The sequence below is a fragment of the Meles meles genome, chromosome 5, assembly GCF_922984935.1.
Source record: "Meles meles chromosome 5, mMelMel3.1 paternal haplotype, whole genome shotgun sequence".
NCBI classification, from domain to species: domain Eukaryota; kingdom Metazoa; phylum Chordata; class Mammalia; order Carnivora; family Mustelidae; genus Meles; species Meles meles.
This window is the reverse complement of record NC_060070.1, coordinates 70002880-70028992: the sequence shown is the minus strand read 5'-3', so window position 1 is coordinate 70028992 and position 26113 is coordinate 70002880. Positions and strand designations below refer to the sequence as shown.

Below are 26113 nucleotides of genomic sequence, written 5' to 3'. Positions count from 1 at the left end.
AAGATCCATTGCAAAAGGCTAATGAATATTTTTAATATATAAGAAGTACCTGTAGGGGCTAAGGGAAGGCTGCCCCAAGAGAGACCACTTTGGCATGAATATTACTTTGTGTTAAAAGCCATCAAAACCTAGCAGATTCAGGAAAAACTCTTTATCTCACCCCTCAACTGGCTCCCTGTACTAGGGAAACAGGTATTAATGGAAATTTCTCTTTACCTAATAAATCCATCTGCATAAAAGGACCAGTTTTGTTTTCCAAACATCTCAATTCCTGCTGATGGTTTTCTCCCCTTTCTATCTTCAGGCCCCTACCCCTCTTCTTAACTCATATAAGTTTCATGTAAGTCTTTGGAATTTCATGCCTGTGTGGATACCTGTACGTATGAAGTTAAATTTGGTTTTTGTCTGTTCGTCTGTCTCATGTCAATATGATTCTTAGTCCAGCTAGAAGGACCTTGGATAGCAGAAGAAATACTTTTTCTCAACACATCTTTATAAATGTTAGGTTTTAATACTGTTTCTTATAAACTGGACTAGATCCTCATTTCTTCTAGCATCCTTTGACGCTAGACCCATCCTTTGGGGTTTTTGTGTGTGTGTGTTGTTGTTTTTTTAAAGATTTTATTATTTGACAGAGAGAGAAAGAGATCACAAGTAGGCAGAGGGGCAGGCAGAAAGAGGAAGCAGGCTCCCTGCTGAGCAGAGAGTCTGATGTGGGGCTCAATCCCCGGACCCTGAGATCATGACCGGGGCTGAAGGCAGAGGCTTTACCCACTGATCCACCCAGGTGCCCCCGCCTAGACATGCTTTAATTTTTCTCTCATATTTATGACTTGGAATCATTTAAAAACTAAAATTGCCCTTTTTCCTGAAGCTCTACAAATGGAATATAAACAACTTGATATAAATTTCAGAGAAATCACCACAATAGCTCATTTATAAATAATCTTCATGCCTCTTTCTCTGGGGGTCACTCAAACACATAGCCTGACATCTTCTTGACCAGCTACCATTAAAACTCAGAAAATGGTTTATAATTGGATCTAACCATTAACCATTGTTTTTCTTTTGTTTCTACAAAAATGCCTCTTGTTTAATACCTACTTTCTTGAGCCATAGGCCTAACTTTGAGAACACACCTGCATCACTGCCTCTTAAATGAGTTTAGCTAAACTGGACTTCTTGCCAGGACAGACACTGGCTCAACAGGATGAAAGAATATACCAACTCAGCTTTTTTTTTTTTTTTTTAAAGATTTTATTTATTTGACAGATAGAGATCATAAGTAGGGAGAGAGGCAGGCAGAGAGAGAGAGAGGAGGAAGCAGGCTCCCTGCCAAGCAGAGAGCCCGATGTGGGGCTCGATCCTAGGACCCTGGGATCATGACCTGAGCGAAAGGCAGAGGCTTTAACCCACTGAGCCACCCAGGCGCCCCCCAACTCAGCTTTTAATATGTGAAACTTCAGGGATGTTTCAGAGGAAGGAAGTATAGGGGCAAAAGGCCAGCAGACCCAAGATGGGTCATTTTTGCATGAAGGTTAGTTTGAGTTAAAAAAGTAATCAAAAGGGGCAGCTGGGGGGCTCAGTTGTTAAGCATCTGCCTTCGGCTCAGGTCATGGTCTTGGGGTCCTGGAATGGAGCCCCACATCAGGATCCCTGCTACAGGAGTCTGCTTCTCTCTCTCCCACTCCCCCTGCTTGTGTTCCCTCTCAAGCCATCTCTCTACCAAATAAATAAATAAAATCTCACAAAAAAAAAGTCATCAAAAGCCAGCAGATTCAGGAATAGCCCTTTACCTCCCCCACAACTGCCTAACAAGAATTTAGATAGAGGATCCGCTCCAGCAAGAGAGAGATCACCATAGATAACTCCATGTTGTAACATGAACTAGGTGTGGCAGACTGGGAGGAAACTTGCAGCACCTATCCGGTCAAAGTTCCCCAGGTCTCCTTTTTTCTGAGTGGTCCAGAAAACATGTTTACCAGCCATTTACTCTTTTTCATATTCCTGTGAATTACATTCATTTGCTTTGAAGTCCCAGACCCCCACCCCCTTCTCCTTCCTGCAGAATGACATACATACCTCATTCTGCTGATTCTTTGGAATCTTCACATATGTGTGGGTTCCCCATACATCCAAAATGAAATTTGATTTTCTACTGTTAATTTTCATATCAGTTTAATTCCCAATATACTAGATGAGCCTTGAAAGGGACAGGAAAGTCTTGCTCCCTGACATACCGATAACAAAAGAACTCCTAAGGTTCTCTATCCTCTCCTTTGAGTACTCATTCTACTAATCATCTGTCTGAATTGTTTTTCCACTCTGGAAAGAGACATAATTGTAAGCAAACATCACCAGTTAATGGTTTTACAAATACTCCCACATCTACCTTCCAAGAAGGGCTCCCATAGAGGTCCCCCTCCCAGAGTGGAAGAAACTGAGGACTTTTCTGGTAAATTGCTATATTATTCCATTAAAGAGCTAAAAGGAAACTCTGGTGGATAACAGAGCTTACAGACAGGATCCTGGATAAACTGTCAAAAGCCAGTGAAGGATGAAAACTCTTACCAGAATCAGTTCTTCTGAATCTCTGTCTGCCGTGCCCAGTCTGGAGAGGAAAAGAAAATCTCACTGTTTTCCCTTCATTTTCAAATTCAAGCCCATTGTGGATTGTTCTCCTCTCTCCCAGAAATAGCAACTGCCCTCTTGCTTGTCCCGTTTTGCATAACTAGGCTTGGCTTTCTTATTGCCTGCTACTGGCAAGTTGTTTCTTTGTTTTGGCTGCCTTTAGGAGTCACTCTGGATTTGTGGAACATAGTATCCTTTGCATCCTCTTTGGGGATCTGAGAGACACCCACGGAGTATTACTCAATCCTCTCAGAAATATTTAAAAGTAAAACTATGTACTCATGCAGCACCATTTACAATAGCCACATTATGGAAGCAACCCTTGTCTGTGGATGGATGAAAGAAGTGGTGTGTATACACACGCACACAGTAAATGTCACTCAGCCATAAAAAAGAGTGAAATCTTGCCATTTGCAACAACATGGATGAATCTAGAAGCTATAATGCTAGGTGAAATGAGTCAGTTAGAGAAAAACAAACAGTATGTGATTTCATTCATGTGCGACTTGATAAACAAAACAAATGAACAAAGAAAAAAACTCACTCTTAAATATAGAAAACAAACTGATGGTGGAGGCATGGGTGAAGTGGTGAAAGGGTGAAAGTATTTTTACCATTATGAGCACTGAGCAATGTAGAGAATCGTTGAATCATTACAATCCACACCTGAAACTAATAATACTGTATGCTAATTATACTGGAATTAAAAACCAAAACTATGTACCCAGAGGGAGAGCAACAAATTGAAGATAATGTAGTAGGATAGGTGAATGAACATAAGATGTCATTTAAATCATAACCCAATTCTTTGAGGAACTGAAAACACCATCCTTATTTTACAAAACAAAAATCAGCATAGAGGCAATTCAAAATTCACCTATTCTTTTGCCAATCCCCAAACTTCCCTTGTTTATCTGAAACAAACTACGAATTACTGGCCTTAGAAAACCAAAGTCCTTCTTGGAAGAACTTATTTTCTCTTGGCCTGAAAGTTACACATTGGCCTTTGCAATGTAAATACAGCCCACGATCACCTGAGACTGAAGGGGGAGAAAAAAAGAGAGAGCAAGAGCGAGAGGTCTTTTAAAAAATAAACTGCTAGGGATGCGTGGGTGGCTCAGTCAGTTAAGGGTCCCCTTCCGCTCAGGTCATGATCCCAGGGTTCTTGCATCAAGTCCCACATGGGGCTCTTCGCTCAGCGGGGAGCCTGCTTATTCCTCTGTCTGCCCCTCCCCCTGCTTGTGCCAGCATGTACTCTCTCCCTCTCTCTCTGACAAATAAATTAAAAAGTCTTTAAAACTAAATAAAAAATAAAATAAAATAAACTGCTAAAATATCTCATGCCCAGACTCTGGCACAGCTTTAAGATGAATTCCAGGAACAAGTACAAATCTTAAAAATCTTCCCCAATAGTTGTAACAATAATGTCTTGACATCCATTTGTTTGTGGGTTTGTTATAAATGTGATATATTATTCTACTCTGGATGGTACTGCCAATTTTCAAAAGAGCTCTATTAGTTGAAGACAAGTGCTAATAAGGATTGACCATTCTAAACCTATCAAAAAGGGCGCCTGGGTGGCTCAGTGGGTTAAGCCGCAGCCTTCGGCTCAGGTCATGATCTCAGGGTCCTGGGATCGAGTCCCACATTGGGCTCTCTGCTCGGCAGGGGGCCTGCTTCCCTCTCTCTCTCTGCCTGCCTCTCTATCTACTTGTGATCTCTCTATCAAATAAATAAATAAAATATTTAAAAATATATATATATATAAACCTATCAAAAAGAACCTAACCCAAAAGGTTTTTTCAGGTTCGTACGATCTGGGAAAAGATTCAATATGAAAGCTTGTTTAAGATTATTGGTTTAATTAAAATAGATATGTCTTTAGAGTTAACAGCAATAAAATTGAAACTTTTATTCTACCTGCATTTACTTAAAAGTAATAAATCAATGTTATCTCTTTTATAGACTATTCAAAAGAAATATAGCTTGGAAGAATGACTGACTAGTTTTTTTATTGTTTTTTTTTTTAAGATTTTATTTACTTGACAGAAAGAGATCACAACTAGGCAGAGAGGCAGAAAGAGAGAGAGGGAAGCAGGCCCCCTGCTGAGCAGAGAGCCCGATGCGGGGCTCCATCCCAGGACCCTGAGATCATGACCTGAGCCGAAGGCAGCGGCTTAACCCACTGAGCCACCCAGGTGCCCCAACTGACTAGTTTTCGAGTAATCTAAGCATAACTGTTAGTATCAAGTTAATTAAATAGACATAAATAAAAAAATTTTAAGTAACCTTTAAATTGTTTTCTCAACTCTTACTGGTAACCTAAAACCTTAAAATCTTGCCAAGCTAGGTTAAATGATGAGTTAAGTTAAATTTGTTTAATATCTAGATCACTTCCAAGTAAAACTGATGAAGGAGCCCAGGCAGGAACAAGTGTCCCCTGCCCTCAGAGGAAACCACCCTTGAAAGGATTTTATACCCTGTAAGGAGGCCTCCACCCTTTCCATGTGACAAAAACCTGACTGGATGACAGATACAGGGAAGGTTAATCAGATAAAATGCTAAGTCATTTATTACTGAACATAGGTTTGTGCTTTTGACTTCTTACAGCAAAGAAAATAAGAATATTTAAATCTGTTGGTAAACATGGTTTGTGCTTAACTGATTCATAAACTGGCATCTAAAGAATTGTTATAACCATTCACAATTGGTTAATAGCTGATAATTGGTTAATAACTAAAGGTGCTTCTAAGAGTACAAAATTCTGCTAACCGTAAGACTGATGGAAATAAAGGAAGCAACTCTGTATGTAAGAAAGTAGAAGATATGTAAGAAAGATTTAAGGAATGGGAGTACAATTTGTTGAAGGTAAAAGAAAGTAATTTTGTCCTAAATGAGATGGTTGTTTGGAAGGAAATGGCTTGGGACAAAACCTAAATGTAAAGAAAAATTATAGAAGGTTTGTGAAGGAAAATCTTAAGGTAAAAAAAAAATTAGGTATGGTCAGGACGGACTAAGAAAAAAAAAGAGAGAGAAAGAACAGATGCCTGATCCTGTTTGAATAAGAAAGAAAGAAAAACAGCCCGGGGTCCACTGCCTGAGCCAGATCCATTCGTAAAGAATGGAAGGAGAGACTGATCACCTCCTATTAGCCAGGGATACCCAGAGGAGGGTGTCCAACCTGTTTAAATCTGAAGAGTGCCTGACTGTGTGAATGTGTCTCTATGGCTCCACGGCTTCGGCCACGGAGTCTGAGTGGGCTGCACGCTGAGTCTCGCTGGGCATCATATGGCATAATGGTCACTTACTCCACGGAGTAGCCTGGTCCAGGGCTTATACGGACAGACCTTAGCTAAGATGCTCCTAAGTTCCCACGAGGGATGCAAGCAGGACAGCATCTGAAAGATGCCCCTCCCTTTTGTCTGCAACATAATTCACAGTGGGAGGGAAACCCAGTAAACCCACTATCTTAGGACTGCATGCTTAAGAATAAAGAGGAAAGACACTGATATAAAAAAAGCTGGTTTTCTCTCTGTTTAAAAGGGCAAAGTTTTCTTAGGTTAATTGATCTGTTAAAAAAAAATGTAAATGGTTTTCTCTTTGCTCGCCCAGAATTGTAAATGAGGTCTCTTTGACTCATAAGGCTTTTCCTTGATATGCTAAGTTACCCAGGGAGTACTGCTAAACCAATGATAAACCTTGGGTTACATTTAGGTAAATGCTGTAACTACTCTAGAGGTTCTATACATTTCCTAAAGTTTTAATGTTTTGATAAGGGTCATCACTTGATCTTTAACCATATCTATTCTAAGTTTTTGTCATTTGTAATTGTTTTAATTCTCTTGTAAGATGAATTCCGCCCTAAAGGAAATTCATGTGGGAGACTTTCAGGACATATACAGGTCTTTGGTATGTTAAAATCCTGGAACTGAAATGTTTAAGAATTTCCAGAAGTAAAAGTTGCATTCGGACTAAACCAGAATTAGTAACATGGGACTAAATGAACTAAAAAATTGTAATGTTGTGTCTCTTAATGTTTTGTCTTATTTTAAACATGACTGGTTCTGCAATGTTTGCTCTTCCAGACTAGGGAACCTTTTTCTTAAATTATCTGTAACCTACAGAGATGTAAAAGTATTCATTTGTAAATGAATCAAGGCATTCAACTCTTCTCTCTATCTGAACCCTCTGAAACCAAAAGATCTCAGTAAGTATTCTTCCTTCATGGCAATCAGTCATTTGCATAAGTTCAATAAGAATCTGTTCTCCTTGTAACAGGACACTATTGGAAACATTGGTTATTTTACCAAGGCTTTGACTGGAATGTCATATTTGAAAAGACTCAGATATGACCAGACAGCTTAAAGGAACTAAGGTTGACTTTATGAAACCTGGAGCCATAAAGCCCCATGGAACGGTTAGCCTGAAACCTTGCTTACAGAGTTCCCAGCAGCCTCACCAGGTGAGTAAAGAATGTCACTTCCTGGCAGGATACTTTGGGAACCTCAGGAAGAGGAATTCGCCCAAACTGACAGGTATTACAGGCATGTCTGATAGCAACTACATGGCTTGGCTTCTGGCCTGGAGAGGCTACTAAAAGTTCAACCTAGAGATTCCTTATAAAAAGTTCCAGCAAAGCAGATTCTAAAAGATCTGTATGGTCACACTCACTGTTCTTGCTGAGCTTATGTAAATAATTAGGCCAAGTTTGTTAAAATTGGACTTGTTTTTAAAATGAATTAGTCCTAACTTGGCTATCTCTGGAAATGAGGGTTATTTTGGAGAGAAAAACTATGTTTTAATAACACATCTTTATGGGTGTTAAATTCTAAATGTTATTGTTTTTACATGTTTGTTTGCCTAAGTTAGACAACTTGAGGTAAACTTCAGAGAAGTTGCATGATAGCTTGTTTAGATGATCTTGCTTTCGCCAGTCAGTCAACCCCAGATATAAGGAGGAAACTTCAAAAAATTGAAGGATTTGAAGGGAAGAATCTGATTGGGTTAGTGGGAATAGTGGAAATAGCTGCTGAGGGCTGAGTCATGCTTGTGGGGGATGAGCGCTCTCTTACAGACTCTGCAGGAAAAGTATATCAGGTGTCAGCAAGGGAAGCACAGCTTTGTCAGAGCCATGCCACGTATTTAGGATTTGATCTCCACGAGGGAGTTTCTTGGGATGGTGGGCTACTGCAGGCTGTGGATATTCCAGTTCATGGAGATGGCCTGACCTCTCTATGAACTGACGAAGGGAAGACATCTTACTGAGGTATTGATGTAAGCTGAGGGCCCTCTACGAGACTGGGCCACCCCGGAACCCCCCATCGATATCGGCCGGGTAACTGGGTGTACATCTGGAGATACCAACACCAGACACTTCAACCACGCTGGAAGGGATTCTACATCGTGATCCTGACCACTCCCACCAATCTCAAGGTCAACGGGATTACTCCCTGGGTCCACTACACCCACATCCGACCAGCTGACCCACACGCTGTTCTCAAGGACTTTGTCCCAGAATGGAAAAGTCAGCCTGACAAGGACAACCCCCTAAAGCTAAGACTGTGCTGTTCTCACTTATGTTGCTTACTTTTGTCAAAAACAGAGTCAGTATATTTCAGCTCATGGTACTCAGACAGCAATACCAACCACCGGACCTTGTTGCTGAAACCAGCCTGGACCCATGATTGGGTCCTTCCTTAGGTTCTTCTGAGAAGGGAAAATGTGGAGGCTGAGAAAAACTAAGGCCATCCCACCTCAGGTTTAGCCTTAGCGTAAGTACAGCCTTCTTAGCTTTGGCAGCCATCTCAGACCCCTGTGCCCAAGGGCTGAACTTTCCCTCCCCTACTTTACTTTAGTTCTAAGAAGCCCCACCCTGCTTTAGTTCCAGAGACCCCCACTCTGCTTTAGTAACAAGAACCCTCACCCTGCTTTGGTTCCAGAAACCCCCTCCCTGCTTTAGTAACAGGAATCCCCACCCTGCTTTAGTAACAGGAACCCATAAATACCCCTGCCTTAACTAAGATCATGTTGGCTCCTTGGTGGTCCTTCGGACATGAAAACTTGGCCATTACACAATTGTCACTAAGTATGGGTTATCAGTATGTCCTTGTTACTGTACGCATGTTTTCCAGATGGGCTGAAGCCTTTCCCTACCACAAGACTGATGCTCTCACAGAGGGAGGGAATGTGCTTCCCACTTGAAATATATCTCCTATAATCTCCAGTGACCAAGGCACCCTCTTCACTGGGTGAATCTTATGGGCCTTAATGAAAACCTTGCTGACCTGGAATTCTATCAACTATAACCTCCTGCTGATCCCTTGTCTCATGATAGTATGATCACTACTGTAAGCCTCTAATGCTTTATGCTCAAGCCTGTCATCAATGGGTTGGAAAAGCCTTCCTAGGTGCCATTTCAAAGGATTTTGTTTATCACAGTTTAGGGCTTGGTGACCAAGTATTCTGAACACATCATCAGAGGAAGACCTCAAGCCCCTCTGGAAAGAACCTTACCAAGTGTTCCTGACCACTAACACTGCTGCAAAACTAGAATGTATTCAGCCCTGGGTACGCGTTGCACAGATGAAAAAGATTCCACCTGGGGCACCTGAGTGGCTCAGTGGGTTAAAGCCTTTGTCCTTGGCTCGGGTCATGATCCCAGGGTCCTGGGATTGAGCCCCACATCGGGCTCCATGCTCGGCAGGGAGCCTGCTTCCCCCTCCCTCTCTGCCTGCCTTTCTGCCTACTCATCATCTCTGTCTGTCAAATAAATAAATTTAAAAAAAAAAGAAAAAAGAAAAAAAAAAAGATTCCACAGGACACCTGGTCCTGTGCAGACACTGGAGACCTCCGAATCAAACTGACAAGGAAGAGAAGTAGCTGACATTGAGGTATACTGCTTTGCCCGAGAGGCCAGATCAAGACTTCCTACTTAAACGGAACAACTGAAACCCCTTCTTTTCTTCCTTTCCTTCACTCTGGCCTTGGCCTGGAAAGGTTACACCCTCATCTTTATCTCCCAGGCCATTGCTAAGATGGGTAGGCTCTGGAATTTAGAGCAACCTATTTATTTCAGACTAGAAACCTGAAATCTGAGCCCCTCCATCTCATTGGTCGATTCCCATGAATTCACATAATCAAGTTAGAAAAGTTCTACCAGAAGGCTTTCAGGATTCAGGATTCACTCCTTTGGGCAGGTTCCTACTTCCTGGGCAAGGGTATAAATATAAACAAGGCTGTAATGGGGAACTTCTCCTTAATTCTTAAACTGTTGCAGAATCCATTGAGAAAGCAACAGCTGTCCAACTAAGATCCTTAGGCGCTCTGGCCAAAGTTGTTCTTGATAATAGAATAGCCCTCGATTATCTGTTGGCTGAAACTTTAGTCTGGATTAACACTTCTAGGGAAGTTAAAACTCAATCAATCACACACAATCACAAAGCAAGCCATTTGGCTTAACAAGGTGACTCCTTCCATGGGGTCTCCCTTTATTTGATTTTGATTGGATTGGCTCTTAGGGACTGCAGAGGAGAACAAAGGAAGGGGAAATGTAAATAAAATTAAATTTCCCTACAACTTGCAGCCCATTGATAAATACCTGGGCATGCAGAGTGTGACTTTCCTTAAGGAACTCAGAGTTGCCTTAATATTAATGCTTTGCCCACTTTGCCCATTTTGCCCAAGACTAAAAGCATCCTTAGCTTGACAACAACCAGACCTCCAGGATCCTTTAAGACTTCTTTAACATCAGAAATCCCTTCAGAGACTTCTGTTACCTCTACTTCTGCCTCCCAGCTCCAAAATATATAATCAAAATCACACGTCACAATCACAAGTGCATCTCTTTCTGTCCATGGGTTCTGTTGCTATGCTTTAATAAAAGCACCTTTTTGTAGTAAAAATGTCCCAAGATTTCTTAGAATTCTTGTTTTGCTCAAGGACCCTGCATCAGGGACCACAGCTTCAAAGATCACTCCAAACAATGAGAAATTATCCCACTTATAGTAATCAGAATAATCTTCCTGGTGCATTATATTCTTTCAAAAGCTTTAAAGGCATCACATCAGAAAAGGAACCAAGGATAACTTACTTAAAGAATATAAACCTGAATTCATAACCTCTAAATATCCCAGAGACAAAGGTCATGACTTGTGAAAGCCACACAAGGGATCAGCAGAAGTTTCAAAAACGTCAGAGCAGTAGCTATGAGTGGCATTCATGCCTTAAATTTTTATCTTGTCTCTCAGTTAAACTGAAAGTCTGATCAAAAAGAGGGGATTGCTGGAAAGAAAACCACTGGCCCAAAATGGCATTACTTAGGTAACAGCCCCAAGTCAATAAACCAAGACTAAACATCTAACCTAAATGCAATTGTAATACCCCCACGAATGTAACCTTTCACCAGTCAACATTGAATTTCCTGGTCAATTCTAGAACATTTACTGATAGATCCCTATTACTCCCCGTTAAGAGGGCAACCTTGCCTAAACAACGCATTCCTTGCTAATACATTTCTTTTTTTTAATATCCCTTCCCTGCCTTTAAAAACCTATCTCTTAGGATGCCTGGATGGCTCAGTTGGTTAAGCGGCTGCCTTTGGCTCAGGTTCATGATCTCAGCATCCTGGGATCGAGTCCCACATTAGGCTGCTTGCTTGGCAGGGAGTCTGCTTCTCCCTCTGCCTCTGCTTGTGCGCTCTCACTCTCTCTCTCTGACAAATAAATAAATGAAATCTTAAAAAAAATAATAAAACCTTTTTTTAAAATTATATTAAAATAATAATAATAAAAATAAAAAACCTATCTCTTGTTGAACTCAGGGGCGCTAGCTCCCCTCTACTTGCTAGATGGGATGCTGCCTGCCTGATTCCTGAATCATTTAAAAAGCCAAATTAGATCTTCAAAGTTACCAGGTCGATTTTTGTTTTTTAACACTGGTAATCCAGTCCGTAAAGTGTGTGAGTTCTGTGAGTCCCTACAGCAGATTAACCAAACTGAAAGAGGGGGTCCTTGGACCCTCCATTCCATAGCCAGGCAGTCAGATGCATGGGTGACACAACCTGGGCTCACAACTGGGATCTGAAGTAGGGAGAGGGCAGTTTTGTGGGACTGAGCCCTTCACCTGTGGGACCTAACATGCTCTCCAGGTACACAGTGTCAGAATGGAGCTGAATTATAGGACCCCCCCAGCCAGTGTCGGACAATTAATGGTGTGGGAAACACATCGGGATTGTGTGTCAGAACTGAGTGAGAGTCACTGTGTGTTCTGTATGGTAAAAGATGAGAAATCTGCCTCTGGGTTGCTATAAATAAATATATATGCCTAGATATTAAATTGTTAAAAACACAACAACAGTCCCAAAATGGAGTCGTTTATTCTAAACCAACCAAGACTTAATGCCTAACCTCACTGCAGCTTCAGCTTCCCCCAGAAATTCAGACTTTAACCAGCCAAACTAGAATTTCCCTAGGGGCTCACACCAGGAATTTATCTTTAAGTTCTCCTTAGGAGAGCCACCTTGCCTAAAATAATGCATTGTTTTGATAATAATTTATTTTTTCACTCCCTGTCTTCAAAAACCTTCCCTTTTCTAAAACTCAATGGAACTTTTTTAAGAGATGAAATGCTGTCAGATTCAAGAATCATCGAATGAAGTCAACATGATTTTAAAAGGACTCAGTTGACTTCTTGGTACTTAGTAATATTTAATGACTAGCACACTTGCGGCTTCCTTGTGGACATAAATCCAACTGATACAGTTAGGTACAGTGTAAGAATAAAAATACCTATGTGTGTATCTCTATATATGCCATAGGACTTAATAAAACTTTTTAATTTTTTTAACATTACCCCTAATCATTATTCTGTGGCTTAAACTGGCCCCCATAAAAAGAAAAGAAATTTAAAAATTATTTTTGCTCACCTGTGAATTATACTCTGCTGCCTCAGAAATACTAGTTGAAGCCAGAATGATTTCTCTCCCCAAACAAAGAACGTAGGAAGACACTGCTCTGGGGATTGTGGTCGGTCAGAGCTCTTCATTTGTAAGTCATGGTAAATAAAATGAGGGGGGTAGGCGAGAGGGGCAGGAGATAAGATAGCTCAAAGTAATAAAAAAGCTGGCGGTGTTAAAAAATAAGAATGGAAATAACTTGCAGAGAGGTAGCTTGGTTGTTTGTTTAGTCATGGTGATTTAGCTGACAAACCGTCTGGATCAGGTGATCAGGTGATTCTGCAGTTTCCGGGGCTAGAGAGAGGAAGTAGCAGGGCCTGGGGGTGACCACGGGTGATGAGGAGGCTGGCGCCACCAGGTACCAATGTAGCCACCAGACAACGGTCTAGAAGACAGAGGAAAGAAGCCTAGAATCAGCACGAGGCTTTTAGGCTCTGAGTATCATAGCCCCTGGATAGAGAATCCTGACTTGATGGGAGCAGAGATAAGGGCTGTATCTGCTGACCAGAATCTCTCTAGCCTGCCGGAACTGTGAAGAATTCAATGGAATGGAAATAAACATCTGGGGAAAGTCTAGGAGAGCAATCGTCATATCCTTTGTGAGAAAAAGGTGTCTCCACCTCCAAAGGAGCCTCAACCACTCCCACACGAACCCGAGAGCTCCCCGGCCCTATTTATCTCTTCCCAGAGTTAATAAGTGACCAATGGAGCGAAAAAGAGCTCACGACCCTGGGACTGAGGCACCAACAGTGACTAGGGGAAAGGTGACAGAGTGGCGCTTGATAAAGAGGCTCCTGGCTAGCGCAGACTGCCACAAATTTGAGTATCCAGGGTGAGGCTTTCTTTTATAACAGAAAAATGTCAGGAGGGAACAGGGTGTGGTCTGAAGGAGATCTTTTTTTTTTTTTTTAATTTCCATTCTAAGTATCTTATCTCCACACAAGTACAACTGAAGAGTGGAATAAAGAGATAATGGAACCCTTTTAACTAGTTAAAAAAGTTATTCATAATTTTTTAAAAAGTTAATCATAATTACAAGAGAACCTTGCTTTTCAACTTACTGTATCTTAGTCAACTAGGATCAACTACCCTCTGCATATTTTGTGTTCACCCTGTGTGTTGACAAGTGATAGAAAAACATTTGCATGCATTAGAGTAGTTAACACAAAAGTTTTCTAAGGCGCCCCTCCATTTAAATACATGTTCCGTTATATACACCCACGCTTACGCAGACTTATGTAGCCTTTCCATGGAGGATAAAGGCACCTCCTACAAATGAGTCTGTGCTAAATCAAATATGTAAAATGTCAAACACGTGAGACAGATCCACCGCTTTTTGATTTTAAGTTTTTTGTTTCCGCCAATTTGTGACAGCTCTTCTAAACAGAAAGGAAGCGTTTTTTGTGTTTGTTTTTTTTCATCCTTTCTTTGCCAGTGCAATCCTGAAAGTGTGCCCGGGGGAGGGGCTCATGATCATCTCCCAGGTCCTTTGCCCTAAGTGCAGAGGGTCCTTCACAACACAGAAGCTCTGCTCTGGCTCCTGGGACATTCATCTCCTGAAACCTGATCAAAGAAATCAAAGGATTAACTCCAATGCAGAGCTTTGGTTTCCAGCCCAGGGGCTCTTCTCCAACAACCTCACTCTAAAATAGTAACATGCACATAGGATTTGGTGTCAGAAGACCCATGTGCCAGATCTAAAGGTCGAATAGGAGAGTGAGCTGGGTGAAAGTGCATCAAGTAAACTATGGCAGAGGTGGTTTAAAAAGATGTATTAAAAAATTCTTTTAACTCATGTAATACTATCATTATTGCTCTGTTATAACAACTGTAAGGGCCTATTTAGCCAGAGTGGCCCCACCCCGGTTGAATAGCCATTTTGCTGTTTATGCAGTAAAACTTAAACTGACCCTACCCCCGCCCCCCACTCCCCCGGAGTTTACTTAAAAACAAGTCCGGGAAGCCAATCCCAGGTGGAGATAACAGCCAGGATGCAGGGATGGGTGAGGTCAGGTGGAGACATCCAGTCAGTGGAGTCTGCATATTGTCTCCCTAGCTACCAAGGAGTGTGGGCCCCAACTTTTGGGCACCTTTTGGGCGCCAATTCTGACCAAGGTGATAGGCTAGTTCAAATAGCTACTGTGGGATGAATTGTAGTTCAATTGGACACCTGTGTGTGACCTGGCATGACTGTGCAGCTTTCTCTGTGTGTTGCAATCTCATTGGCCACCTGTGTTGTGGCCAGGCTCAACCCAGTATGACAGGCCCAGTATGTTATCAGGAACTGAACCCGGAGACACAGAGTCCACACCCTTTATTGGAAATCCCCTAAATTAACACATAAATAAATTAACATTTAAATTAAATTAAATTTATTTAATTATATTAAATTAAACTAAATTAAATTAACACATAAATACCCTGCTGTAACCAGACTCAGGGTCCAAGTCCCTACTCCACTGCATTGGGTAAACTTGGACCCAAGCTTAAGCTTGCTGAATAAACCCTTATGTGATTGCATTGGTGTTGGCTCCTTGGTGGTCTCTCGGGTACGAAACTTAGGCACAACAACAACTTCATAAAATAACATATTCATGAAGCAAACTGTAGGTGCATTATTTAATGTATTTAACTTGGGCCTTCTACACCATGCAAATAAAGAGAACATTAGTTGCCATTATTCACAAGCAATTTCTTTTTATAATTCTCCATAACCCTACCATTGCCTTGGATATCAACACCACATTTATGTTTTAAATTTTCCATCACAGCCTAAAGACATCTAGAACCGGGTTGCCTGGGTGGCTCAGTCTGTTAAACAGCTGCTTCAGCTCGGGTCATGATCCCAATATCCTGGGATCAAGTCCCACATCTGGCTCCTTGCCCAACATGGAGCCTGCTTCTCCCTCTGCCTCTGCCTGCCCCTCTGCCTGCCTGTGCCCTCTCTCTCTGACAAATAAATAAAATCTTTTAAAAAAAAAAAGTCATCTAGAACCACAACTTTGCTTCCATATTATAGGTTCCCCTTGCCTTTAAAGTTTTGCCATATAATGTGAGTCATGGCATTGCAAAACTGCTTCATAATTTCAAAGATTTTCATGATGCCAGTCTACCCAACCTGCTTAAAGAAATTTATCATCCTGAATTCCTCCTACCTCATCATGTCTCTCAGGAACAAGTTGTCTTCCACTGAGAATGATGTGTGGAAAACATAACATGTTGCAAATGTGCCACTAAGGGAGAATTCTTCAAATATGGTGAAAGCTGACCCCACAAACTCCCCACAAGTTCTCGGGTCAGCAGTTTGACACTTCAGTAATGTGCATATCTATGTAAGCAAAGGAGAGACAGAGGTGGTCAGAAATCTTGGAAATATTTTCTCCAGAAGAGACACAATCTCAAGGAATAGAGGAAAATTTGTTAAGTTGTGTCTGTCAAGGAGGAAGACTTTCATGTCTCCTTCATGGTCCTTCTAGTCAGAGTAAGAACTGAGTTGACATGAGACAGATTAACAGGAGAAAGTCAAATTGAATTTTGTACTTATGGGAATCCACACGGACACAGAAATTCCAAAGGCAGTAAGGTGAAATGAGGTACACATGTCATTCTGAAGTAAGGAGAAAGGCATAGGGGTCTTGGACTTCAAAGAGATGGAATGCAATTCAGAGGAAGAGGAAAAAGAATAACCATTTGGTAAACAAATGTTTGTAGGGCCACTCAGAAACAAGGGACAGAGACAATTTGTTCAAATAGGCCTTGGGAGGGGTTCCTCCCTGTCTGCCACTCTTCGTTCATGTTACAACACAGAGTTATCTACGGTGATAGATCTCCTCCTGGAGGAGGTCTTCTATCTGAATTCTTCTTAGGCCATTGTGGGGGAGATAAAGAGCTTTTTCTGAGTCTGCTGACTTTTGATTTCTTTTTATCTCACAATAATCTTCATGCCAAAATGGCTCATCTTGGTGTGGCCAGCCTTCGTTCCCTACACCTCTGAAGCAGTCTTTTCAAACTGCAGGTCACAGCCATTAGTGAATCCTAAAATCAATTCAATGGGTCAAGATTAACTCTTTTTTAATAAAGTGAAAAGCAATAAACTAGATTTTTAAAAGTCAGAGCACCATTGCTCATAATTAGAGATTTTTTTTTATTTTTTGAAAGATTATGTTTATTTATCAGAGAGAGAGAGAGAGAGCACAAAGCAGGGGAGCAGCACACAGAGAGGGAGAAGCAGACTCCCGACTGAGCAGGGAGCCCCTTGTGGGACTTGATGCCAGGGCTCTGGGACCACGATCTGAGTGGAACTCATAGGCTTAACCAATGGAGTCATCCACACCTCCCTAGAGGATAGTTCTGATGAAGGATAGTTGGAAGCCAAACTGGGAGAAGGGCCCCACCCTAAAAGGAAAGCACCCTTGAAAGGATTTTACACCACCCTGGAAAGAGTCCTCCACCCTTTCCCCTGTGACAAAAAATCTGATTGGATGACAGGTGCAGGGAGGGTTAAAAATATTAAAACAGCCTGCCAACAAGCTCATAAAACCCCCTAGACTTAGAAACACCAGTGGCAACCCACCCTCTCAGGTCTCTTGATTCTTTGGGAGCTTTGTACTATCACTTTGCTCTCACTCAGTAAACCTTGCTTTGCTGCCCATCACTCCATCTTGTCTATCTCCTCATTGTTCAAAGCAGCACGACTGAGATCCCGGGGCACTGATGGGAAAAAAAATCCTGTAAGATTTCTAATTCTAATTTGAATTTATTAGTAAAATATTTGTTTAAAGCCAATCTTTTATAAATCATTCACACATCTTGACTGCACTGCCTTGTGATGGGAAATGAAGTTCCTATTCTGGACTCCAGTTGAAGACCATTTGGAACACAACTGCTCTAAAGCCACCTGACACAAAACAAGAAAGCACGGAAGTTGCAGACTTTTAAACTTCCTGAGTCTGGCTGGCCAAGAATGGATCAATCTGCTTTGTGTTTTCCTTTGCAGCCAAGAGAACTAATTCTGTTTTTGCTAAAGCTAAACAAATAAGGCATTCTGGGAGGAAAACTTCAGTAATCAATGTTAGCATTATAACTACTTGAATCCGGCACAATTTTTAAAGAAATGCAGTGATGTTCTAGTTTAAAAAAATAAATAAATAAAAATATCCATTCTAACACACTGAAGCTTTGTTTTCCCTCAAGTAATATTGATCTTCGTGTGCAGTCCATCAACAGCCCCTAATACATACATCCCATCTGTTCACTTCTCAGACATCTTGTAAGTTAAGTGACAACACAGGACTTATGACAAACTGTGTAATTTCCCTTGTTTCTCTTAAGCTCAGTGAAGGTGAGCTCATCAAAATAAGTCATTCCCGGAAAATCTGACTGCTGGGACAAGAAAGGCTTGAAGCTTCTGGCATAAGCCCTCCAATCCACAGCTTCCGGGTAGGCGGGTTCATTTCGAAGCTGGGGCTTCAATACTGAAGTCAGCTGGCCAACTCTGTTTCCATGTCATAGCGGTACACTTGGACCACTTCCCGTGTGCAGATTCCACTCCCTACGGAAGTGAACGCAAAGTCACATAAATACTGGTTCCAAATTTTGCATGGTCTCAAACCAATGGAATCATTTTCATAAGAAAATAGATACAACTGTTATCAAACCGTAATCACTTTCAGGATAATCAAGGATTAAGCTTGTTACAATGGCATAGTTCCAATTTGACTCTGCACCCTCCATAATGATCCGAAATTATCAATTGACTTGGGTGGCTTGTCTTTTTTACGTAAACTACCCCCTTTTCAGCCAACTTAACAATTAGAAAACTCCCCAAATACAAAGAATAATTTTAGCTCCCCACCGACCTGTCTTAATTTATTTGTGGTTAAGTTTCTTCCACTGGATCAACAAGTAACCAAGCAGTTAAGAGGGGAGCCTGCCTTACCTCCAACGCAGATGCTATGAAGGATAAATTCTAATGCTTAAGTTTAAATTGATTTTATCACCTCAACAAGATTTATTTCAATATGACTAATGGATGCTGGCTGCAAAGTTCTTTAAATCTGGCCTTGGTTTTTTGTGTTGTTTTGTTTCATTTTGTTTATGTCACTTGACCTTTTTTTTAAAAAATATTTTATTTATTTATTTATGAGAGACAGAGAGAGAGAGGCTGAGGCATAGGGAGAAGCAGGCTCCCCGCTGAGCAGGGAGCCCAATACAGGACTCGAGCCAGGGACCCTGGGATCATGACCTGAGCCAAAACACAGATGCTTTATCATCTGAGCCACTCAGGCACCCCTTGACTTCTCTTTAATTCCAATTTTCCCTCATATGAAATTGAGATAATAACATCCACCTTCTTCTGTACTCATAGGGAAAATGTTCTTTAAATAATGTCAGTACAGAAATCCATGCTATCATTAATTTTGTGACATGAGAGCTCATAAAAGCATTATTAAAGAAAAATGTGGCTTAAAAATCAATGAAGACTTCCTGAGACTGTCATGGCCAGCGGGCTCAGGATGGGTGTGAACTACCTATCATGTGCACGCTGGTGTTGTTCGTATTCACAGCAAGGAGGTTGAATCTCATGGCTCTGGCCCATGCAGAGTGGAAGGGAACAGCTGAGAGAAGGCGCAGCATGTTGTACCATGCCACAGAGTAGAGAACGCTGTCAACGTGAAGATCAACCACCACTACAATGGCCAGGTCATGGGGAAAAAGTCAAAGCTAATGAAAATGCCAGACTTCCCAAAGGGAGGGTCAAAAGTCACCAATTCTGGATCCTTGGAGAAATCAAATTGAATTTCAGGTGCAAAAAGATTGTACGGTTAACAAAAAGCAAAGAAGGGGAAAATTAGTAAGAAAACTGCCAAATAGAGGTGCTCTGTATCCATAAAACTTTTCCCCTTCATGCTGATGTGCATATTTAAAATAATTACAGAAAAGATTTGTATGAATCACACCCACTATAAAATAAAACACTGTGAGTTTTATTACCATGTTAATCAAAAACCAATTTCCCTCAACTAACGAATGAAATCATATCTACAAAGGATATTCAAAAAGTGAAGATTTCTGTCTTAACATCACAGGTTGAAATTTTGAACTTTACAAATTTCAGATTTTTCATTGGTATATTCTTTAAATACCAACAGTACTGGCAGTGTGAAGTCTAATTCATGTTAATAAGATTAACTTTGCCATATCTCCCTACAATACTGTTAGGTTTATATAAGTGAAGTACATTTATAGTGAATTTAGACAATGTCATAGCGAAACCTTGGTAATCAGTAAGCCATTTGTGATTTTTCCAGCTTGATTATTGTTCCCAAATTCCACTTTGCCTGGGCTCAGGAGTATTTGCTCAGGTTTTAATTAGGCTCTATGTGTACTTAAACGTATTCTGGCAATACGTCCTCCCCTTCAGAGAGGATAGCTGACTCCTCCCTGCTCCATCTGGGTGGTAGCTTATCTTCCTTCCTGCAGTGATCAGCTCAGGGAAGGCAGGAAGCCTAACCGGACTCATGGTATGATGAGCCTTTTGCCAGTGTTCTAAGAGTAAGAAATACGCTCTTCCTCTCAATTTTGCTGCTACAGAATGTAAGCTTTGTGCTGGGCATTTTGTGGCCTCTAAAAGGACAGCCTGAGTAAGAGCTGGAGGACAGGCTAAGAGAGCTAGAGGAATGACTGACATCTTTAAAGCCTCTGAGGGATAGACTACATCTGAAACTAGACCCACCCTTTAGAGTTTTTCAGATACATCAGGAAATTCCATGGAGTGTTTTTAAGTAAATTTTGTTTGGGGTTTTCTATTGTTGGAATAAAAACTGTCCTAATGGGGTACCTGGCTGGCTCAGTTGGCAGAGCATATGGCTCTTGATCTCTAGGTCATGAGTTCAAGCCCCACGCTGGGCATAGAACTTACTTGAATTTTAAAAAGAGAGAGAAGATGGGGCGCCTGGGTGGCTCAGTGGGTTAAGCCACTGCCTTCGGCTCAGGTCATGATCTCAGGGTCCTGGGATCGAGTCCCACATCGGGCTCTCTGCTCGGCGGCGAGCCTGCTTCCCTCTCTCTCTGTCTGCCTGCCTCTCTGTCTGCTTGTGATCTCTCTCTGTCAAATAAATAAATAAAATCTTTAAAAAGAGAGAGAAGAAAAGACAAGCCCTAATGGAATGAATGACTGACTACAGCTTAGTAAAATGTTAACAAACTGAGCCAGAAAACTAGCCTTGGTATTAAATCATGGATGAAACTACATTTCACCTTCTTTCTCAGAGACTATTAAAATCCTTGTGAGAATATTATCCCATTGTTTCAATATTCTGCCATATTCTGTTTAATAATTAATTCAAACTCAGAACCCTTATATGAGACCAAGGTAAATAAAACCCCCTGTTCAACTAAAACATAATAATTAAGAAATTCATTCATTACAGTTGTTTCATCCACATTCAACAGAGTATATATACATACCATATACCACAGATAAGCAAATGAAGAAATTCTTACCTTATGGTAGCATGCCACCAGCCCACCCTCAGAATCAAACACCACATCAGTGTTGTATTGGTAAAGACCATCATGAGGACACCGAGGGTCCCTGGCACTGCATGATTTCTTGCCCCAATATTTGCTACAATGTAGATAGAGTTGTCCTTGGCCAGACAGCTGAGACTTTGTTGCACCGGGGTGTAGCCAAACCAACTTAATACATATTGCCTCAAGCTTACTATATTTTAGTGATTTCTAATCTTCCAAAATGGCACTTTATTTGCCAGTTAGTTAGAACACAAGCTCGAGGTTAAGAATCTAATCAGAAAATATCTAACATTTCACAAGCAATATAATCTTCATCTTTATGAAAACTGATCTCTTTTAATTTTTGAAGTATAATTGACACACAATATTACATTGGTTTTACGTGTAGAAAATAATGAAGGGACAACTCTATACACCATGCTGTGTTCACCACCAGTGCAGCGGCATCGGGCACCATACAACACTATCACCATACCACTGACTACATCCCCTATGCTGTGCCTTTATTCCATGACTTATTCATTCCGTAGCTGGATCCTTCACCTGATTTGCCCAGGCCCCCTAAAAGCTAATCTATTTTAATGCACCAGACTTTCAACTACCATGTGAGACTAAAGCACAGGAAAGAAGGTGGATGAAGAGGGAAAAGAAGAGAAGCAATGCTTTCTCTCATAAAGTGCTTCCAGACAGTAAAATGAAGGAGTTGAAATAGAACACACTTCCCTCCTCCTCCTCCTTCTTTTTCTTCTTCTTCTTTTTCTTCTTCATCATCATCTTCTTCTTCTTCTTCTTCTTCTTCTTCTTCTTCTTCTTCTTCTTCTTCTTCTCATCCTCCTCCTCCTCCTCCTTCTTCTTCTTCTTCCTCTTCTTCTTCTTCTTCTTCTCCTTCAAGATTTTATTTATTTATTTGAGAGAGAGAGAGGGAGCAAGGGGAGGAGCAGAGGGAGAGGAGAGAGAAAATATCAAGCAGACTCCCTGCTGAGCACAGAACTCAACTCAGGGCTTGATCCCATGACCACAAGATGATGACCTGAGCGGAAACCAAGAGTCAGATGCTTAATGGACTGAGCCACCCAGGCACCCAACACACTCTTCTAATGAGGAGGATCATTTTTATAATTCAAGGCATAGTTTTACTAGGAAGCAATAAATATTATGTCAATTATATTCCATAGAGAACAAACGCAGCACTATGTACTCAAAATATTTCAGGAAGGAGGGAAGGAAGGAAGGTAGGAAGGAAGGAAGGTAGAAAGCAAGGAAGGGAGGGAGGAAAAGAGAAAGAAAAAGGCTTCATTATGCTGGCTCAGTTTCCTCTGTCAGTACAACATAAAAGCTTCCTTCCTGCCTTAGAGGGTGCTCATGAGAAACCCCAAGATAAATACATACTATGAAATTGCTTCTCAAAGTAGTGTCAAATCCATCCACACTGGGGACATTATCTGAGAAATAAGGGATTGATGTGATGAAATGGGTGAAATGATAGGTGGTTTCAAATATCTGAAAAGCTCTAATCTGAAGGACTGAGTCATATGTATGAACATATAATAAATATAATAAAGGCAGCACAAAGACTAAAGTTATAGAGACAGATATGCAGAAAAAAATTAAAAAATTAGCATCCAGAACATTCTGTCAAAGGAGTGGATTCACTGGTCACTGGTAATTTCAAATATAATATGGCACATCCAGGCACTCAGAATCTATTCAGTTACAGGGCTCAAATGGAAATTAACTGTGCTTAAATTTCTGCCATGCTAATTATGAATATGAGACCTTAAGCCTCCTATCTTCCCCTGATATTTAAAATGGAAATAGTTACACCTGCCACATAAATTGAATGGGATAATATGTATAGTGTACCAGGTACAGTTCCTGGAACCAAGTAGGTACTCAATAAAAAAAAATAATGGCCAAAATGGATTTTGTAACTACAAGAAGACAACCCAGGAAATTGATGGGTTCACTGCCTTTAGAAGCCGTTGGGTTCTCTCCATCATCTCTCAGCTCCTCTACAGTTCACATTGAGCTAATCTTTAAATAGAAAGGATAGATTTATGACTATTGCTTCAGACCATTTCTTTTCTTCCCCACCCTTTGGAAAAACAGGGCAATACTGTTAATATTGACATTCACTAAGACCTTCAATAAAACTACCACATATCTTTCTTTCTTTCTTTCTGATAAATAATTAAGGTATTTCTCCTGTTAGTTTCTCAAGGGTAAAGCTCAAGGAGGTATAGGACATGTCAATATTCTAAATGATAGTATTTAAATACACAGGGATGGGCATGTGGCCCTCTAATATCTCCCTTAGGGATAAATATTAGTAGGGAAGAAATAGTGGCTTTTTTGAACCAATATTGCCATTATATTAAATATTGGATTTCTTCTTTTATAACTCAGAGTTGAAAGCTTAGCATTTGAATAAATGTCTGCAAGATGCTAATAAGTTAAAATTTCATTGGTCACCTACTTTCCCAACTTAAAATAATTCATCTGAGATTAATTATTAGGCTTTGGGACATCTTTGCCCTAGGAAAGTCAATTTTTTTTAAAGATTTTATTTATTTATTTGACAGACAGAGATCACAAGTAGGGAGAGAGGCAGGCATAGAGAGAGAGAGAGGAGGAAGCAGGCTCCCCGCCAAGCAGAGAGCCCGATGCGGTGCTCCATCCCAGGACCCTGGGATCATGAACTGAGCGAAAGGCAGAGGCTTTAACCCACTGAGCCACCCAGGTGCCCCAGGAAAGTCAATTTTATCAGCTCAGGAAAATAGAGTGAATTTTCATATCAGCCTCTTGAATTATTGCAAATAATGAGTCCTTCCTGCTCTGGAAAAAAACAACCCATAATCAAATAAACATTGGATTATAGTTACATGGTTATTGTAAACACAGACCTTGCAACACTCAGAGAATACTTTTCCAAAGGTGAAAATCCTGGGGCGAGACTGACTCACACAGTAGAGCTCCCATGTTGCAGCACTGGACTTGACTGCCCAGTAAATTTCAAATGTCAGAATTATTAAAGACGTTCCTTTTGTGTGTGTGAGCGCAACAGATATAGTTCTGAACAGATGTGTGTAGGTTTGCTAATTTAATTACTTTTTAATGCATAGATTTTGCCTGTTAAAGGAATTACATATGAAATATTTAACAAAGTAAATACACCTCCAGTAACTTCATCAATCTTTTTTAAGGTTTATACAGATTTTCCCTAAGGAAGTCATGTTGAAACTACAGCTATTAATAATTACTTACATCTCTCAGACAAGAAAACAAAGATGTTCGGATCCAGTTCTTTTCATTAAAAAGAGGTAACAGTGACAGCTGGTGTTGGTGACAGCACAACAGTGTTTAGATTCTATGTGTATTACTTCACTTGACAGTCTTGTCTACTATCTCCGTTTTTTTTGTTTGTTTGTTTGTTTTTTTAAGATTTTATTTATTTATTTGACAGAGAGAGAGATCACAAGTAGGGAGAGAGGCAGGCATAGAGAGAGAGAGAGGGAAGCAGGCTCCCTGCTGAGCAGAGAGCCCGATGCGGGACTCGATCCCAGGACCCCGAGATCATGACCTGAGCTGAAGGCAGCGGCTTAACCCACTGAGCCACCCAGGTGCCCCTACTATCTCCGTTTTATGGATAAAGAACCAGAGAGGTCAAGTGCATAGGTAATCTGCTGAACATCACTCAACGAGGAGGTGACGGGTTGTGGTCTCACAATTTCCACTCGCCCTACTGATCACATTGCACATGATAGTGATGTCAAAGTTCTTTGGAAACATAAGCTCATTTATCTTTCTACCATTCCTGCAAAGAAGGCAAGTGTTTATGGGTGAACTTCCTTTATCTGGGAACAGAGGTCCCAGATATTACAACTTTTTCACTTTATTGAAACCCAATTAAGCACATTATAAAAACTCTATATGCACATACTGTTCATTAAGAAGACTATAACAAATAACCAACCAAGCATCATCATCTCACGTCATGCCAGATAGTACATATTATGAGGCATTAGAGGCTTTTAAAAAGTCTTGATTACCAGCAAGAATACTAGTCAAGCTTAATGGATTTGCTATTTGTATTTTACAGTATCACAATTTTTTGTTCAAAAATCAAAGGGTAATGACATTACCTCTGGGGAATTGCTACATGGAATCCAGTTCACGTCAGGGTCTGGGATATCTTCCAGATAGGGGTAAATGGTCTCTCTTGTGAAGACCCAGGCATAAATTCCATCTTTTGGAGTAACAGTGATCTACGTGCCCTGTTCAAAACAAGTGGCAGCAAAAAAAGTTCTTCATAAATCCCAAATACCCACACTCTTTCCAAGTTTCAAGTTTCCTTTACAGTACCCCTACGACCATAAGCAAGGGCACAATATCCGCCTTATTTATTTATTTATTTGAGAAAATGAAAGAGAGAGAGCATGAGAGGGGAGAGGGTCAGAGAGACCCTCCCTGCTGAGCAGGGAGCCCAATGTGGGATTCGATCCTGGCACTCCAGGATCATGACCTGAGCTGAAGGCAGTCGCTTAACCAACTGAGTCACCCAGGCCCCCTAACTACTTTTTCCAAAACATCTATGTTCTTGTTCATCAGGAGTGAAGTTTCTTCTTTTGGAGCTGGTGTTGCTGTTCTGTTTGGTAATATAACAGCACGTCCATAGACTGCAGCTGTAAAAGTGTCCAGCGCACCCACACTCAGGATAGAGGGCAAATATTGCCACATATTTTGGAAAAAAAGACATAATCATAGTTAAAATTTAGAGACCTTCCATAAACTCAGGTCCTCATATGTGGTATCACCCAAGAAACTTTCAGGGTAAAGCCCTGCTTGCTACCAGCTATTCGTATTTTCTCACAAATACGTTACACAACACATTAAGAAAGAACGTTGCACAAAAAAACAGACAGCTGAAAGTACATATTCGGATTGACTCAGGTATGCAGTGCTGTTGCTGACACTGATTCAGAGGTTCATTCTGCT

At 40.9% G+C, this 26113-nt stretch overlaps 1 protein-coding gene and 1 pseudogene across 5 annotated transcripts in view; both read right to left on the bottom strand.

Annotated features, from left to right (window-relative positions):
* LOC123942577 (pantetheinase) overlaps positions 1 to 13120 on the bottom strand; it is a 43416-nt gene extending 30296 nt beyond the window's left edge. For 3 of the 5 annotated variants that reach the window (XM_046006590.1, XM_046006589.1, XM_046006594.1), the window contains exons 1-2: positions 12554 to 12687; positions 2572 to 2611 (exon numbers count right to left, since the gene is read on the bottom strand). Coding sequence is in view for 1 of the 5 variants with exons in the window: in XM_046006587.1 (XP_045862543.1) it covers positions 12554 to 12672 (119 nt within the window). In the remaining 4 variants the exon portion in view is untranslated. Of the gene's footprint in view, positions 1 to 2571; positions 2612 to 12553 lie in introns of all 5 variants that reach the window. The other 2 variants (XM_046006587.1, XM_046006593.1) reach the window with 2 other exon arrangements.
* Positions 12810 to 25880, bottom strand: LOC123942151 (annotated as a pseudogene).
* Positions 25881 to 26113: the final 233 nt, after the last annotated feature.